The 19,885-nt window shown below is 34.3% G+C and overlaps 1 protein-coding gene across 2 annotated transcripts; it reads right to left on the reverse strand.

Annotated features, from left to right (window-relative positions):
• Positions 1-255: 255 nt before the first annotated feature.
• On the reverse strand, positions 256-14,903 carry LOC106780715 (trafficking protein particle complex subunit 2). 2 transcript variants are annotated; one of them, XM_014669029.2, is made up of 6 exons: positions 14,702-14,903; positions 3,762-3,852; positions 3,329-3,414; positions 3,142-3,203; positions 1,891-1,976; positions 256-622 (listed from the first exon to the last, which is right to left on the reverse strand). In XM_014669029.2, the coding sequence occupies exons 2-6, from the start codon at positions 3,840-3,842 to the stop codon at positions 530-532; spliced, it is 408 nt and encodes a 135-aa protein (XP_014524515.1). In that variant the 5' UTR covers positions 3,843-3,852; positions 14,702-14,903; the 3' UTR covers positions 256-529. The 2 variants fall into 2 exon arrangements, with proteins under 2 accessions (XP_014524515.1, XP_014524514.1); XM_014669028.2 differs by lacking the exon at positions 14,702-14,903 and adding an exon at positions 4,206-4,420.
• Between the last annotated feature and the right edge of the window lie 4,982 nt (positions 14,904-19,885).

Raw genomic sequence — 19,885 nt, forward strand, 5'->3', positions numbered from 1 at the left:
TGGCTTCGTTTATCTTTCGGGATCAATTAGGCAATTGATAACAGATTTTCAGGTGCTTGTGGGCTCTCCACCACTTTCAAAGCTGAATTAATCTCAACACTATATGGTAAACAAAAAGCTTAGGAAAATGGGTAATAGATATTTGAATATCGTTTCGGACATGTAATTCGTTAGGACTGATTTAGAAATCTCCTTTATTAATAATGAAGCATTAAATAATAAAAGAAATCGTTTTTACTGTATAAAATGCAATAATTGAGCATTAAATGCAAGATCAATATTATTACAAATGAAAGTCACTGGCAATCGAAATATCGAATAGTTTGTCATCAATAGCTTTCATTAGCAAACACAGTCAACACCTGCTAATGACTGAGGTACACTACAGACAGCAGTAAACCTACCCTTTGCTGCCATATATGGATAAAAGGTTAAAGAGAGACCGATTTTCAAATCTAATCAACAACGAACAAGACAAGAATCAAATCGCAGCTATATGAACTAGCAACCACAAAAACATTAGTAATTTCTACAAATACTTTCGTGCAAGAGCTCGGACTTTGGTATCAAAATGCGACGACGTGATCCGGGAGCCAGGCAAGTACAGGGGATTGAGGAGAGTCTGCAATTTCCCAAACAAACAATAAAGTTACTTCATCTTTTATCATTTCAACAATCCATAAAATGAGGTTTACAAACAAAATTAATATAAGAATTTGCACTTATTTCCACAATCAAATTAAGAGAACAATTAACAATTTCAACTTCTTATACTGATAAGAGTGTTCCCAATCTTATCCTCTCGAGCAGAACAAAAAGTAGTAGTTAAAACTCTGAAACTCCAACAACCGAAAAGAAACCATTGGGAACTTATTTTGCATTCTGCATATTGATACAGGAAGAATATTGTTTGCCAAAACAAGTAAGGATGGAATTTTGTAACACTTCTAAAAATTGCTCCTAACCTTATTGTCGTGGGTTTGGGCCCCACTGTGGGCACTAAAATATTCTAGGCAAGAGAGATGACCTCCTTTGCTAAAGCACATAATGTTTGTTGACTTTTCTATGTTTTCTTCAACTCCTTTTATAATTGAGTAAGCTTCTAGGCTTATAATTTTTATGCTAAAATTAAGATCATATCCCTAATTTTGTTCCTTGCATATATGTTTATTTCCTTATTTGATGATTATTTGATCCTACCTACTAGTATTAGGATTTGCTATAGTATTTGGTAGATTTGTTCTAGATTACGTAGTTTTTGTTTAACTATGATAAAATCTTTCCATATTTATATGGACAAATATATTCTCATTTACTCGTTAATATTTGTATTATTATATTCCTAATAAATATTACGTGATTAATCTTATCCTGAATACGTCATATATTCACTACATACTTTCCTAGGTCCGATTGACAGAGCTTATCTAAAGGTAGGCCAGGATCCTACCTCTCACTATGCAGCCCCCTTTGACAAAACTTATCTTAAGGTAGGTCGGAATCCTACCTATCACCACAAAAACTTTAAAATACCAGTTTGTCAATTGTCATTCTAGTTGTAATAATGTACGAAGTATCTAATAGGTAGTTTAGCATACCTATTATAGTGAAACATTGAATTGGTAATTAGGGGGAAAACGTAGAATGTGGCTAATTAAACATTTTGATAAGACTGAGACCAGATGTTTTTTTATTCCAAGAGCTACAGATACTTTGTGTAGTCAGCAAAGCATGCTTCAAGGAACTGATAAACATGAACTTTCTCATAATCCCGTTTAAAGAGAAGGATATTGTAGACTAAGAAAAGGCCACATACGAAACTGAAAAAGTAATGAAATGATAAAATTAAACATGTTATTGGGGTGAGCAAGAAAAAAAAAAACATATTACCTTTATGTAAAGCTCGTGCACCTCTTGGAAGAAACTTTTAATGCCATCATCATTACGAGAGTCATGTAGCAACATCAATCTGGTATGTATGATAAGTCAAGGAAAATCTCACACAAATGCAGAAAAAATGTTCGTAAGCTGTAAGAATTCTCCATTCTTGGCTTGTTCATTTTGTTCCCCTTCATAATAATGATTCTTTAACCCATTTGTCACATTGATTTAGTTTAGAATTGAGCAAGTTATTTTGTTTTCTTTTAAAATGAACTATTCCTTGTGCTCCGAAAAAAGAACCCTTTATTTAATTTTTTAAGAATTTTTTTTTTATCAAGTCTTAACTTATAAATGTTTATGTTAATAATTCAGGTTTGTAACAAATTTAAAAATACATATGGTTGTGACAAAAAGGAGACATTAAAATAATTATGTGAATTCGCATTCACAAGAAAGTGAGCAGGATCAATGGCATAATTATACAATTAAAGAAGCAAACTATATTCAATGGTCCTTAAAGGTGGGTACTCAGTCTTCATTTTTTGGGATAAAACAAGGTTAAACAAAAAAAAAAAAAGTGAACAACATGAAAGGTGAAAAGGGAAGGTTTACAGCAGAAGGAAAACTGTATGATTTAATCTATTGTAAGGTAGATAGTTATTTGTCTGTAGTTAGTTGCATCTGAGTTCTATAAAGTTAAAATGGACAGTTTTAGCAATTTCTGACTTCTATAAAGTTAGAATGGACAGGCTTAGCAATTTCTATCTTTATTTTGTAACTTGTGAAGGTTAGGGAGGGAGAGTCTAGTTCTCTCTAATAACCAGAGGCTTAGCAATTTCTATCTTTACTTTGTAACTTGTGAAGGTTAGGGAGGGAGATTCTGGTTCTCTCTAATAACCAGAAAGTTATTTGTTGTTTAGGTCCTCTCTTCAGAGGAAATTCAATGTGAATGCTATATTACATTTTACAGTTTAACCAAGTTCATTCGTATAGGTCTGTAATACCTATCATTGGTATTCAGAACCACTTTCCTGGTACTGTGGTGGCTGTGCGGCATGGTCAAAACAAGAATGGAGGCAAGATTGCCAAACCTCTAAGGCTTTAAGGGGATTTTTCGGTCTCACATGTTATTATAGATGTCTTGTCAAAGGATATGGTAAGATTGCCAAACCTCTAACTTGTAATACCTATCACAACACAAGAAGGGCAATACACCTTTTTTTGTCTCAACTATAAATTAACCCCACATATAAAGGATATGACCAGCTGTAACATACACGGACACCATAAGCTCATTAAACCTGTCTACCGATTTCAAGTACCTGCATACCAAGGAACAATATGTTAAGAAAAAGAACATATAAAACAGGAAGCTCAAAAGAGGATCATGATGTCAAAAGTTTCAAATTTCAACTACAATTATGTATCAAATAAAAATTTAACTCACATAGCACTAGTAGTCCATGCGAGGTCCTGAACAATATCCAAAGCAGCATGGAGGATAAATTGATGCAGCTGAGCAGCATCCTCTCTCTGTCACCGGAGCATGGAATTGTAAAATGATGTAAATTTGGTGAAGTAAAAGAACAAACTACTTTAAAAGCCACATAAGACAAGCTGAAGCACAAGATTCAGATAAGCAATTAAATTAATCAGGTGAAAAAACCAAAACAAAAAACAAATTAACCATAACATTTTTCACATAATAGCGAAAAAAAATCACACAACTTAATGGTGGTCATGGTACAATCCACCTAAATAGTCTAATTACCAATATCTAGCAAGCAGCATGTTAAACAATATAAATAAACTTCATAAATGAACAAAAAGCTTGAAAATCACAAAAGCTAAAATGAAATAAATAAAGAAGAAAACCACACTTTAGCAGCTACTCCAACTTCAGCTTCATATATAGGAATGTCATTTCTGCTAACAATGATGAAACAGGCAGTGGTTGCCATTATGAATACCCTGGACACAAAAGGCAAAAGAGGATATAAATATATTATTATTATACTTATGTCCAATATATCAATAAAGATTTCAAAATCACAGAAAAAAAAAACAAAAGAAAATCCTAGTGATTTGAAAATATTTGCTTGCGTGCAAAAGCACAACAAATTAATCAATTGAAGAAGCAGGCACTGTCGTGTTCATTGAGTGTTGTTAAAATCGCGAGTAAGATCGTAAACTCGCACGATCCTGCGAGTTTGGACCACCAAGAGTAAACGCGGAGGACGGATCGTAAACGGACGGATCGTGGGCCGTGTCAATCCTTCTCGTCCTATGATAGACGCAACCCATGAGAAACCCAACGCTCTTACCTTTTTCTACTAGGGTTACGTTCGCATAAAGGAATGCCGCCCTCGCTTCGGATTCGCCGGCGATTACCGCTCTCGCCGTCGTCGACGCTAACCACTCTCGTAGTCGTCGGCACTTGCAGTCAGCTATACTTAGCCTCTGTTTCTCTACTTTTTATTTTGCTCTCCATCTCTGTTCCTGCTAGAGTTTCTTTTACCACTTATGGGTGGCTTAATTCGTAAGGAAGTAAGGGTAAAATGACACTTTTTACATTCATTCATTCTATTTAATTTTATATTTATTTGACACATAATAAAAAGAGTAAAATAATTATTAATAAATAAATTTTTATATTTTTTTTAAAAAGAAAGAATAAAGAAAAAAAAATGCCAAAGTAAAAAATTTATGTACTGGTGAAAGTGTCATTTTTCTTCTTCTGACTCCAGTTTTGAAAGAAAAAGATATCATCTCCTCTTATTGCTTCTTTTTTATGTATTAAATTTTAATACTTAAACTTTTTATTATTATTATTTTGTGTAAATTATTTTTATCATATTTATATATTATTTTTTTTATCATACATCTGTTTATAAATATAACTTTTGTTCATGAATATATATTTTTTAATTCGTTGAGTAAAGAGAATTACGATTCTTTTCTTGTCATTTCGATCCCTATCGATCATCTGAGTTTAAGTTCACTCCACGTCTTTCTCAGTGGACCAACAAAATAAGTACTTAGAAATGAAAAGAGAATAATGTGATTTTCATGAAGACAGAAACTATAACGATTATTGGTCCAAAACCACAAAGACAAAACTAAAGCACATTATTTCTTTACATTTTAACAACCTTTTTTTTGTTATGAGAAGTACATTTAACGTATAATTATAAAGAGAACAGAAAATCACTACTGTCTACTTAGAAAAAATTATTTAATTTATTTTGATTGATCACACTTTAACTTATAATTATTTATTTTGAAGTTATCCTCCACCCATGTGACTGATTATCTGTTATGCTCAACAGTTCTTTAATTTGCCACTTAACGAATATACTTTTCACCATTGGTGGGAAATAGGATTACAAAACATTCCACTCCACTAAGTAGCAAAATATGCTACCTGCTTACTAGGTTTGATAGTACAGGTTAGATAGTTCCGATTAATTCAGGTACATCAAACACCATGGAATTTTAATCCAAAAGTGCACTTCCAACCCAATTGCCATACATCAATTAATAAGAACCACACAAGTTAAACAGAAGGGAGATCTACAAAAGATCCCTCATTCCTTTACCCTTCTCTGTTAAATTCACGTTTACAGCCTATACAGACTCTCTCAAGTTTCATGATACAGTTCAAATTCTAAGCAAAGAACGTGACATAAATAGACAATGCTCAATTTTTCTTTGGGGCATATTCCACCAGTTTATCCAGCATGGAAAAATGCCAAATAGCTAAAACGGGTTTGTTTAACAGAAATTGATCAAGCATTATAATTTTTCAGAAAATAAAAAATGCATGGTATCCTTTATAATTTCAAAAATCCTTATCCTGAAAGATTTGGACACAGTTTCATCGTCATGGGTTTCTACCTATACAACACTATTAACACTGCACAATAGGGACCGGTGTAAAAGACATTCAGTAAAAATTGCACCCAAGAAGAGTGACCTATAATCAGGAAGCCAATATTTTAACACAAGGCTTAACCGCGTCTGACTATTGCAGTTTCAGTCAACAAGGAAAATTGAGTTTCATATTGGCTAATAATGTCTAGGACAGCTTGAAACATACGCACGAACATAAGACAAATCATTAGTTCCTAAAAGCTCATACACATCAAAACAAACGATTTGAAAATAAAAATTGATACACAAATATCAATATTTAACGATTAAAAGTAGCACTAGTTATTGGTGGAGCCTATTATAAATAAGTAAGATACTATTTAAAATATACATATTATTTTCATGAAAATATGATGGCAATTATAACAGAAAATTACACGATATTGGTGCTCATATTTTATGAGCAGCTTTATATGCAAGGGCTAATAGGTAGTAGGAGGGAATTTTAAAGACAGAATAAAAACACCTAGCCCCATTCTCGGAAAACTTAGTTCTATTGGGTAAGGTCTTGATGAAGTCACTAAAGTAATATAGAGGGGAATGTGTTCATTACAGGTCAGGAACTGCTGTAGTGGAACAGTTTAGTGTAGCAGCCATAGCGGGACAATTATTGGGCTGAATAGTGGTGCTATGCTCTGATTCCAGAAAATCCCTCAGAACAAAGATCTTATGGCTTTCTGAGAGAGTATGTTTGGGATTTCAATTTCCAAAAATGAAATTTACAACGGTAATAATAATGAAACTGATCAACAAGACCTGGATTTAATACACTTGATTCATGATTATAGTAAACTTGCATTTGACTGTTGCCTGTATTTACTTACAGTTACATGTTTTGTTTAAGACACCTATGACTTTTATTGTTAAATATGAACACCAATAATTTTGAGTAATGTTTAGCACTTTTTAGAATTTGTATGTAATAGCATGCATCATACAAACCATATAAAAAAAGAAAATTCAAAATAGCAGCTAGCCTGTTATACTCTGTCCCTCTTCTTGGCTCTGTATCTATACAGAAGTACAACACACCCTATCAGATATTTCACATTTAGTATTGACAGTATGTCTACAATCTTAATATATCCTCCTACATGGCAGTGTCTGATTCATCACCTCTTAAATGGAAGTTTCTATACAGATACAAAGCCAAGAAGAACTAAGAAAGAACATCTGGAAGAAGCTCTGCTTTGATTTGTTCTGTTTTACTTGATGCTGAAACATTTGATGTTCACTGTCTTCAATTCAATTTACCTTAATCTCACATCGCATTGGACTAAATGGTGTGTTTGGTTTTGAAGAAAGAAATAGAAAGGATGGAAATAGAGAAGAAGCACAAGGAGAAAAAGAGAAACAGGTAAGAAATAAAATTGAATATTTAGTTGCTTGTTAGAATAGAAACACGAGAGAAATAGAGAGAGTACTTTGAAAGTTTTGTAATTTGATTAGTTTGATAGAAAATAAAGGTAGAGATATAAGTCAAAATAGGTATGAAATAGTGGAGTAGGTCCCACCATATTTTAAAATTAATCCTCCCCTTATTCTCCATCAACCAAACTAACCAAATTAGTTCTCTCCCTATCCCTCCTCTGTACCAAACAAACTTTAATTGTTTTACAATTAGGTTGCATTTGTAAACATGTTAGAATATGAAACATAACATGAGCTCCTTTTTTTTTGTGAATTTAAGCTGGACTAAAACATTTCTGTAACCCCAAAAAGTTAATCCTTAGATAAAATGGAAGGAAACAATGGTTCAGTTCCATTAGGTCCTCCACACACCGAATGCTAGATTAAAGAAAACAAATTCCTATGATGTAGGATAGAGTATCCAAGCAGAACCCACCAAAAACAAGCCAGACCCAGGAGTGAAAAGATATTACTGACCTATCACAGCTATGTAACATATCCAAGAATGGTAAATGCAAATGAAATGGGTGGACATCTCCTTTTTAACAATGGTACAAAAGTCCTAAATGAAAAGATTTCTTTAAACACTTCATTTAATAACTCTTGTTTTAACAAAAAGAAAAAAATTTAATTTGTTTTCAATATTATCAAATAGCCAAATAACTCTTAACTAATTTGGCATTTGGCTGCAAATGCCACAACAGTATTCTACAAGCTGATCCCATCTAGTAAGTCATTGGCATATGGAATCGAACCCAAAGTAGGCCAATGTTAGCAATTGATAGTGAAAAGGGATTTTTCATACACATACTAAGTCCTGATCGAAGTGAATCTCCCATAGATAGATGTAAAAGTTACTTTGCACAAAAAGAACAAGACTTTAAAAACAAAATAGAAGGTTAAACAAAATGAATGAAATCAACATGGAAACACAAAATCAATAGAATAGAAACGAAGCACAAACTCAAATAACCCTAGATCTGGTAGAGAGGAAATGAACGGAGATTAGAGAGCCAAAGTGACAAACCGGCGAGCGCGAAATACAGTTCTGAAGAAGAGAGAGGGAGAGCAGGAAGCTCTGGACCAATACGAAGGTAGAGTAAAGGAATTATATATTAGTGGAATTTAAATTTCGATACTTTAAATTAATAAAAATATTTTATAATACTACTAATTATTGTTTTCCAACTAACTCTTATTTATCAATTTTACGAATTTTGTTATTAAATAATAAAATTTTATATTCTATTCTATCATTTACATTTAAAACTTCTCATATCACATGTTTGTCCTCTTGTATCTTTGTTTGAATTGGATGAGTTGAATAGTGAAAATGCAAACAAAAGCTTATACTTATTTTAACTTTGCACAGGCATGTTTAATTGATGAATAAAAACTTGTTTGAAAAGCTTTTCTTACCAGATTCAACTTACAATACAGTTTGGCTCATCTAGTTCTTATGCATTTTCAAATTAAGCAACTTTAGTATCCAAATTTTAAAGCAAAAATTCAAACAGACTTTGGACACTGAATTTGACTCCAATACAACAATTAAAAGTTGCTCAAAGTAGCAGAACAGTGTAATGGATGGCTAGCAAAGATCTAGGTGCTAAAACCATATTTAAAACACAAAATGAGCCACGCAAAGAAGGTGCAGATCGGCCAACTGCATTTTTGTGTTCTGTTGAATTTTTCTCAAAGCATCCAAGCTATGCCTAAGCATTTCATGGCTTATATGGTATGCAATTGCTTTTGACCAGAAGAAACAACTCACAGTTTGCTAAAATTAGATGTGCAACCAATGGAACAATATCCAATTTTGAAATAACTTCAAGGAAGTGATCTAAAACTCATAATCTAATTGCATATCTGTCATCAAGCTCATTCAAACGAATTTCACAGCTCTTTGATGATGTACAAAATTTACTTCCAATCATAATTCACTTGATTCACAGAAAATGAAGATGTAGCTAATTAACTCAGATTTAAAATGACAATGAAAACCAATGCATAGCAATGCACATGAGTTGAACATAACAGAACAAGATTCATAAATAAAATGACTTAAACATTGAAATGGTCTGATTGAAAATAAGAATATCAACAAAGCAACAAAAAGCTGGACAAAACACATACTCAACAGAACCTAAAATAACATCCAGTGATGGTAATTTCAGTGAAACAGTGCACATGCAAATCAGAAACAGAAAAAGAAATTTAATGACAGTGATGAACGAAAAGCAACTGGACTTAGCTCTTGGAGACAACTTGAAGCTCGGATTACCACTTGATAGCTTCGTCCAGAGGCATTGCTAAGCAGAGAGCAGCGAGAATGGAACAATGGAGGTTAATGGTGAATCTGGCAGCGGAAGTAAAGAGGTTTTGGTCACTGTTTGGAATGGAGGAAGGATTCTATGGTGCAACTCTAGCTCAGGCAGCCTACCATCTATGGGAGGAAGCTAGAGGGGTAAGGGAGGAAGCAATGAGAGTGACTCTTAGTGCAGAGAAAGGTTGGAAATGCATCAGTAGAGTTTTCTCTATATAATCCAAAAGTGAAGTTTACATATGGTGCTAACGTGAATTTATAGGGGGATTCACGTTGCTGGTGTATTGCTAATGATCAGCCCAAATACGTGGATCAAAGGCCACGTGGCTAAGGAAAGAAAAATGTGCGGAATTCTAGAAGAGCAACAAATACATGTGTTGGAAAGTAAATCTGGAACGTTGCAGCTGAGCGGCAAGGAGGGTGTGCTCAGAGCCACCCGGTCAACTTTTTCCTACAAGTTGGACTTCTTCTACCCTTCTCCATGTTCTGGTATGGGCCTTGTTGGATCATCTAGTTGGGCTTCTGGCTTCCATTCAAAGTGTGTAAAGAGCACTTGGCTTTCTGGAGGGAGATCTTCAAATGCTTGTTGTATCTTCTTAGCCATTCCACGGGTGATGGGTCCATGATTTAGCAGTGTGCTTGGACCCCGTCTATCAGATTAGGTTGGAGAAGACATGCACTATTTGGTTGCAGTTCATCACTTTCATATTTGAAGGAGTAGGGACTCGTGGAGGCATGATCAATCCAAGATTCATAGTTGCATTGAGTATGCTTTGCTTCCAATAAAGATAAGCTTCTGATTCATTATTGTGTAAGTGGATGTCCTTGTCCCAGATTCTACGAGGGTTGCTCAACGAAGGTTTTGTAAGAGCTGGCCTTGTACTCCTTTTAGAAAAAGATTGACCAAGTTTCTCAACCAATAGAGGGGGTGAATTGGTTTTGTTTTATAAAAATTGTTCTTTTAAAACTCTTTTCAAAATCTTTGATCCTTTATTAGAAAGCAAGCAAATAAAGAAAGTAAGGAAATGTAAAAGAGAAAGGATAAAAAGATCAACACCACAGTTTATAGTGGTTCGGCCTCAACTGCCTACATCCAATCTTCTTTCAATCAATCTGAGATTGAAAGGATATCACTATTAAAAACATTTATGTTGTTGTTGTAATCAAAAACACATATGGGATATATGGGTTTAGCTTTTACATAGCTCCCCCTATCAACACTCTTAATAATACTAATCTTTTTCATCTTCAGAGGTCTTTCATCAATAGGAGGTAATCTGGGTGCAATGGTGTCTGGCATGACAAGTACCTTTTTTAGGGGTTTGTTTCCATATTCATTTGCTTGAAGCACGGTCAGAGCCATGTTGCGATAAAATTCTTTCGGAAGGCCGCCTTTTACTTCCCACGGATGAACTATAGTGAACTTAGATAGATGAGGAAAGAGTTTGATGTTGCCTACATAAACTCCTAGAGGACTTGAGTTATTGTGTTCAATGCTTGAAGCACGGTCAGAGCCATGTTGCGATAAAATTCTTTAGGAAGGAGGGATGAACTATAGTGAACTTAGATAGACGAGGAAAGAGTTTAATGTTTCCTACATAAACTCCTAGAGGCCAACCACACATGATTGCTAACAAGACTTATATAATCACATGCATAGGCACAGTGAATATGCATGACATAAGTTCAAGCACATATACAAATATAAACAACAATTTTGCTATATGTGTGCAAGAAACTATTAGAAACATTTATGTTGTTGTCATAATCAAAAACACATATGGGATATATGGGTTTAGTTTTTACATAGCTCCCCCTATCAACACTCTTAATAATACTAATCTTTTTTATTTTTAGAGGTCTTTCATCAACAGGAGGTAATTTGGGTGCAATGGTGTTTGGCATGACAAGTACCTTTTTCAGGGGTTTGTTTCCATATTCATTTGCTTGAAACACGATCAAAGCCATGTTGCGATAAAATTCTTTAGGAAGGCCGCCTTTTACTTCCCACATGTGAACTGTAGTTAACTTAGATAGACAAGGAAAGAGTTTGATGTTGCCTACATAAACTCCTAGAGGACTTGAGTTATTGTGTTCAACAAATGAATGCTCAATTTCCTTTCTTATCTTTTCATCCTTAGACGATTTTGGTTGATGAGTAGGTTGTGACTCATGCCGAATGAATGCCATGGACCTTGTTGGTATGCAATATGGTGGTGACCGCTTGAGACCCAGATATATTTCTCTGATTATAATAGGTGCAGGTAGAGCAACTATGGAATCTGGTGGAAGATTCAAATACTCACTTAAGGGTATGTGGTGATATGACAACTGATAAGGAATGGTTTCATAGGGTATTTCAATGGTAACTCTGTGGACAGGTTCAAAATGGGTAAACTTTTGTGGCTATCAAGTGAGCATTCAACTTCATAGTCTTTATTGTAAGGTATGCTCAGGAGTGGATAGTCGAAGGGATGATGTGGAGTAGGCTGATAATTTGGAGGATAGAAGGACGATAAGTTTAAGGTGAGTTTTGGGTTTGAAGTATTATAAAGATAAGTGGCTTAGGGTTACCTACGCCTGCAGATTTCTCTACGGTCACCATATTTGTTTCTATAGCAATTGACTTCTGTTAGGGTATAAGGTGGAAGGATATTCAATATAAGTAATGTTAGGGGCTGGAAAGTATATGAGAGGAAGAGGTATACGAGAGAAAGAGAAGGGCGGGAAAAATAATTAAAGTAGCAAAGGCATATCTCAATATTTTATTCAATATAAGTTAAATATAGTAAATAAATATATTCGTATTAGAGGCATATCTCAATATATTATTCAGTATAAGTTAAATATGGTAAATAAAGCTAAATATATTTGTATCAGATACTGATAGTAAATAGGATTATTTTCTAATATTCAGTACATTTTGGGAGGGAACTAATTAGTATAAATAAAGGGGAAGCCTAGGGTTAAAGGGATGCTTTTGATTTGTGAGTTTTGTAAGAGAGATTATGCTCTCAGGTAACTGATGGAGATCCTGCTCCCAGTTATTAGAAATAATTGACGGAGGTTATGCTCCCAATTATTGTTTGCTTTTCTATTTGATTCAGATATTCTTATCAATAAAAAAAAGGTTTATTAAGCTATTTTCCATTGTTCCTTGTCCGTGTGAGTGTGTTAGGAAGCTTTCTAGTTACTCCCATACTCAGGTACGTAACAACTTCTCAAGCATCAACTCACGTGAGGACTGAGCAAAGCTTTCAAATGGAACAATTTGCAGTTCAGCTCCGTCTTGACCTAATGCACGTACATTAGACACAATGTTTATAGGTCGTTTGACCACCAGTTTTTGCCTTTTTGTTGGTGGTAGTGTTGTCGTAGGTCGACTTTGTGCTTCTTTCCTCGCCAGTTTTCTCAGGTGTTCAATAATCATTCCATCATTGGAGTCCGATTTTTATTCAGAGGTTCCTCTTCTAATTGTCGCCATCATTGCTGTCTTTTTTTTATTGAAAAGTCTTAATAGACTTTCCACTCTTTGACTACCATAGTTCTTCTATGAGAGGAAGTGAGGGGAAATGGATACATTTTCTACCAAAGGACTTGGAGATCGTTGAACAACAGCTACTTGTACTTCATGTTCCTTAGTTAGTCTTTTTCCTTGATATTCTCTCAAGATTTCTCAGTTCTTGAGTGTTCTTTCAACTTCACTCAGACTTCTCTTGAAGCATCTCATTAAGAGACCTTCTTTTTGTTGCAGATTTTGATGGGGAGGTGTAGCTTTGTTGTCCCTTTCTTTGCCAAGACGTTTTGACTCGAGAGGAGGAATTTTTCTGAGCTTCCTTACCTTTAACTACATTTGCTTGAGGTTTCCAACATTGAACTTGTGACTTGCTATAACACCATTTACCAGAATAGCGTTTCTGATTTGAGTTGATGTGGCTTTTAATAACATGTGGGATATGATTCCTTGATGTTGCATTATCCTTGATATTAGACAGGGATAATAGGTCCATAAGCATTCTTCGTGCAATATTCTAATACATCCCATTATATTCAAGTAGATCAAATGTGGCATATTGAAGGGAATACCAGTTAGCAAGTGATAGATGACAAACTTCCCAGTTCCGTGATGTGATCATGAGAGCTATTCTTGTGAAGAAAGGTCTTGGAGCATACATGTTGCAGTACCTTTGCATGTGGGGTCAGACTATTGTAGATAAGCTCTACTCCGACATATTCAGGTTTGAAATTTTCATCGTAGAGGAGTTTTTCTACTTTATTCCCTTTTGTGTACACTTCATCCTAATTGTCGTAGAAGCATGTATCCACCCTGAGGCACTCGATGGATTTCACTATCTTTTGGGTGTTGATTATAACTTCCTTTCCTAAAACTTTCGAGACAACTTTATCTTTTCCTTTAAGTTCTAAGTTTGTCCAGAACTGATATATTGGTTCCGGCAGAATTGGAGTGTTCCATTCAAAGAATCGGTGAATGTTGCACTTGTGTGTGTCCTGCAGAATGTCACACCCATATATCCTTAGTTCCTTGAGATCAATCCAGCGTTCGATGAAGATTCCAATCCCTTTTTCCATCAGAGGAGGAATAGTTGATGCCTTTCTTGCGTTTGACTAAACTTCTTCAATGGAGATGATTTCCTCTGGTTAATTTTCCATGACTTCTTCGGAGATTTCTCATAGTGGAGGTGGTTTCTGAAGTTAGGTTTTGAGATGGCTTGAGGAACACAAATAGCTAGGGTTTTGGTGAGTTTGGGGAATGTGAAGGTGTCGCAACCAGAGCCAGCCATCGAACCGCCACCCTACGCCGTCGTCGAGGTTCCTCTCGCATCATCGCCGGCGTGGTGGTTGTTCTTTCTTCTTGCAGAGGAAAGGAATCAAAGGTTGTGTGTGAGTTTCTGCTTAATGATTTGATTTCATTGTTGATTGGTGGTGAACGAACCCGTGATGTTCAAGGTTTAGGAGCGGAATGACCGCAAAAGTGGTTGTCATGGTTTCACTGATGCAGGGTAATGAGAATGCAGAATGGAGAATGTGGAAGACTCACCACAGTACATACTCAAGCAAAGTGAAATCAAACATAAAAGGCAGTATAATGCAGTAAACATTCATCACCACATAAGCGAGCACGGTGCTTACCTCTTGGAGCTCTACTCGCTGTTGTTAGCTTCGTGTGTCCGGTGACCCTTTCTCCTTCTTCCTGGCTGGCCTCTGTCTTCCTTTGCAGGTAAAATGGTGAATGCCCAATGAATACGCTTTTTAAGGATCTCGATTCTTGATTCAGTGATGAGTTTTCCTTTTTTCTTCCTAGTCTGTCTTCTCTTAGGTTCTAATCCCTTTTACTTTAACCGTTTTACTTTTAACCGTTTTTCTCTGCCAATTTCCTCTGCTGTGTCCCGCTCGCGTAGTCCTTACCTGCCGAAAACAATTTTCTGCACCCTTCCCCTCCAACACACGTACCCAATGTACCTTCCTCAGCCCAACCTCCTTTTTCCTTTTTTCCTTTTTTATTTTTATTTTTATTTATTATACTTTTTTATAATAAAGACAAAGCCTTTTTTTTTCTTTTTTTCTTTTTTTCTTTTCAACTATATTACTTATATTAATTACGTTTAACTATACTAATTATATTAAAACAACACTAAAAATAAAAACTAATTATATTAGAACAACACAAAATAAAAAGTAAAAACAAAAATTAAAATGAAAGTTATGAGAGGAAAAGTAAAATAAAATAAAATAATATAATAGATAAAATAAAATAAAACTAGAGATAAAAAAAAGAAAATAGAAAAATAAAAAGAAAATAAAAATAAGTAAATAATAAAAAACCTAGGACAACAAAATATAATAAAATAAAAAACCAATCCAGACGAAATTTGGTATTGACATAAGGATTTTTGTTTTAACGGTAGTGATGTGAGAGGATTGTGTCACAAAGTTATGCCTGTTAGGGATTTTTGAACGTGTGATTCATCATTGTTTGCTTTTAACGAGTGTTACTTGCTAAACAAGGATGTGAATTAATTTGAGGTTGAGCGAGAGAGAGGTTTTGTTTTGGTTATTGTGACAGGGTTATTCTTGGGATTTGTGGGCTGTGGTCAAATTTTATGAGGGTATACGCTTAGTCACTTTTGACTCTTCCATCCTAAACAATTGATTTCTATATGTGTATTATGGGTCAAAATAGAAGAATTTCTACAACATTTTTCTATTTTCTATAAGTAGTAATAGATATCTCATTACCTACTTTGAAATACTCAATCAGTGCATATGTATTAACAATCAAGCAAACTAACAGGCAATGCAAACACAACAACAATATTTGCAGTGATTTATGATGATCTATTTTATAAGTGGTGTGGTAAACATACCTTTTTCCTTTTTGATTTTTTTTCTTTGTTTTGTTGTCCTCTATCCTCAATGATTGCAACTTTCGTCTGGCTTGTCTTGCTTCAGAATGTATACTCTTTGTTGATTATGCATCATCAACATCCACTCCCCTTGACTCATAACATGTGTCTTTACCCCCATCATCCAATACGTCAGAGAGTTTGAGAATTTGGGCTTTTGGTATCCACCTACCCCTATGGTTGTTTCTTTGGGCTGAGTTAGCTAGACACTTCTTGTATGACTGACATGTGAGATTGAAAATATTCTCTTTAAACTTTGCCATGTGAATTTCTTCATCCTTGGTGGCATTGTGATCTATTACAAAGGTGTAGTTCTTGCCTTTTTTGATAAGCCTTTTAAGGCCTCGATTATCACCATATAATTTCTTTAGCTCTTCTATTATTTCATCGTTTGTTTGTTTGAGAAGGTTGAATTCTTTGATATCCTCAACAATGATGGCATCTTTGACCATTTTCTTATGCTCCTTTGCTGATTTATTCTTTTCTTTTCTTGATCTGAGCAGTTCATCTTCCAATGTGTTGACACTTCTTTCAAGCATTTTTGTCTTCTGTTCAGATAGTGTGAACTCCCTACTAAGCTCTGTTGTTCCTCTTGAGATTTTTTTGCCTGTATTTCTAATTTGTGACATATTTTGGCCAATGTTGCACATTTGGCTAAAATTCCTTCATAGGCGTCTATTACGGTGTCCAACTCAAAGAAATTTATTTCTCTATTGTTGTCTTCTGTGAGATACATGAGATCTTCTTCCTCAACTTCTAAGAAGTAGTTTGAACTTACGTTATTCCTTGAATGCTTTCTGTTGTAGACGTGATGAAGTACATCGTTGTTGCACATGTAGTCTTTCATTTTTCAGGATCGTTTCCTAGAGTCATGGTAAGAACTAACCCCGCAAGGTTAGCTTTGATACCAACTAAAGTACCTGAAAAACATTAGAAGAGGGGGTTGAATAGTATTAATGAAAAATGTTTGTCGCAACTCTTCTAATATAGCATATTATCGAGCTTTTGAAATATTCTTTTGAAATCTTAGATGCTCGACTTGAAAATATGTATAAGCGTTGATATGTTTGTCGTGCTATTTAGAATATATCTACTGCAATGTTTTCTTAAGAACTTCCTTAAAAATAAATAATTGTTTAGCTTGGAAGTTCTTGTATTTGAAATATAAAGCTCAACTGCAAATTTTGCAAGAGAATCATTTGGTTAAGAGAAGAGAAAATAACACAAGAGATTTTATGATAGTTCGCTCCAACTAAGGTACGTCTAGTTTCCTCCATAGAGGGTTCCACTATAATCTTCACACGATTAAAAATGAGTATTAACACCACTCTTAGTACTCAATTACCTCGCCGAGATTTCCTCTGAGTATTCCCACCACTCCTGGTACTTAGCTACCTTGTCGAGATTTCCTCTGAGTATTCACACCACTCCTAGTATTGAACAACCTTAGCCAAGATTTTCTTTGAGTATTGAACCACTCCTGGTACTAGACTACCGCACCTAGATTCCTCAACTCAAACAGAGTTCAGTTGCAAGTGTTTTAATTCTCTTCATAATTGCAATCAACGATTGCTAAGTAGTTCAGACTATATTTCTCAACGAGAGGATTTGATTACAATACAATACAGTCCAAACACTCATAGGTGTTTCTCTCTTCTCTCTTACAATAGTAAGAAATTTGATGCTTAAGCTCGAGAGTATCTCTTTCTCTTTTTCTCTTTTCTTCTCTTTTCTTCAACTCAGACGTGTTCTTTTCTTTGAGCTCTTTCTCTCTTTTTCTCTTTAGGATGGATGTATCATTGTAACCTTTATTTGTGCTCTTGAGCTATCCTCTTGATTTTCTTCTTGAGAGATCTTCTATTCATAGGCTTCATGAATATTTGTCCATTAGACTGAGTTTGTAGTTATATCCTTGATACTTCTGTTTTCTTTTTCTTCTTTTCGCAGCAACGGTTGTGTAAGTCAACTTTGTCAGAGCAGACATGCTTTTCAGTCCTTTGCTTGAAGTAGGTTGTACGATTTTTTTAGACTTTGCTTCAAGTGAACATTATGTGAATATCTCCTTTGTCTCTAACATCCATATTTTGATATTTGATCTGTAGCACTATGGATGCATGTATAATAGCTTATATGCAAAATTAAAGTAAATTGTGCATCCAATAGATATGACTTTTCTTATCACTTTTCTTGCTTTTGAATGTTGAGCATTTAATGTCATTTAATGCTTGCTAAGAACAACAAAGTGCTTTTTTATTTTCTATCGTTAGGTAGTATTTCTCAAATAAGTTCTTTCATCTAGAGATACCAAGCGTATATATATACTTCATCAAAAGATGAGGTATTTATGTAGCTCATGGTATCATTTGGTCAAGTAAACACTTCTTTAACTTTTGTCTCTTTTTAGACAAATAACATTTAGCTTGCTTAAGCTTTGTTAGAATTTTTAATCTTAATGTATTTTGTTAAAGACATTGTCTTGACCTTTTTGTTTTCGAGAGAAGCCAAATACCTAATTAAGGTATTATAAGCATTGAGCATTTAACTCAATCTCTCTTGGACTCTTTTAGACAGGAAATCGTCTAGTCATGCGTCTGGGTGTTTTAGTCTAGATTTTTCTTTTTTTTGTATTTCCCGAGACCTAGTTTGTATTTGTTTGGGGTTTAGGCTCTAGGTTTTGTGTTTTCACCCTAGGTTATTTTCTGATTGATAACTAGTTTTAATGTTATTTGATTAAACTTCAAAACATGAAAGCATTTGTTCGCATAGACGATTTTGTCTTTAACATCAAGGACACCTAACACCACTCAACGCTAAACCATTCACAAAATGGACGCTCAACAACACCTTGTCTCTGCTCATCGCTATACCATTCACAATATACGACACTTAACAATTTAAAACTAGCACTTAGTGACCTAAAACTAAAATGCTCTTAACATGGAAAATGAACTAGCGCTTAGTGCCAATTTGCCACTGCTTAGTTTTGTGTGGAAAACAGTTGGCAAAATTCTATGATTTGGGAAAAATGGAACCTATTCAAATGGTCAAATTAATATTTCCTTCTTAGCACTTTGGTTAATAACAACTTTTATTGTTAGTGCACATACCAATTGGCTAAATTGATCAGTTCCTAAATTCCCCAATCAACACAATAGTCACCAGGACAATTCAATGTATCAAACATCCAACTTAACAGAATTCACCAAATCAAACATCATCATACCACTCAATCACACAAAACAACATTTCAAGATATTTATAACTGAAAAACAAATGTAATTAGCTTTTCTTAGTTGAGAAATAAACGAACTTGCTCTAAGGAACCCTAAAACCCTTCAAGCTAGCAGAATGTCCTATCTACACCTAGGAACATCACAAACATGATTAGGGCACATCATTAAAATCATTGATCAATAAGACTCATATAGATAACGTATACAAGTGAAATAATTATGTATTTTAAAATAATGAAACTCGTTCATAATAAAATTATTTATATTAAAAGCTTTTAATATTAAAATAACTAATTCTCATATTTTTAAACTACAATCATTTTTAAAATGTTACTTTTAGGTTTTTATATAATCGATTATAATTTAAGTACTATGCTATAACTTTTATTTTACATTCATACCAAGTTTATGCATAAAAGAATTAGAAAAGCATAACCATCTTTCGAGAGGATATTTAATATAGTAATGTCGAAATCTTAATATTTAAAACAAGCATTGTTAAAACTTAAACAAATTCATACTTGTGTAAGAGATGAAACTTGTAAGGACTTAAATAACTCAGACAATCTCATAATAGAAGAAACAACACCTCATTAAACAAGTTAATTATACAAGCAATAATAAGTGACCATTTTTTAAACAAAATAAAGTTGGTAACAAGATGTTTAAATTTCATA

This window comes from Vigna radiata, unplaced genomic scaffold, assembly GCF_000741045.1.
Source record: "Vigna radiata var. radiata cultivar VC1973A unplaced genomic scaffold, Vradiata_ver6 scaffold_51, whole genome shotgun sequence".
Lineage (NCBI taxonomy): Eukaryota > Viridiplantae > Streptophyta > Magnoliopsida > Fabales > Fabaceae > Vigna > Vigna radiata.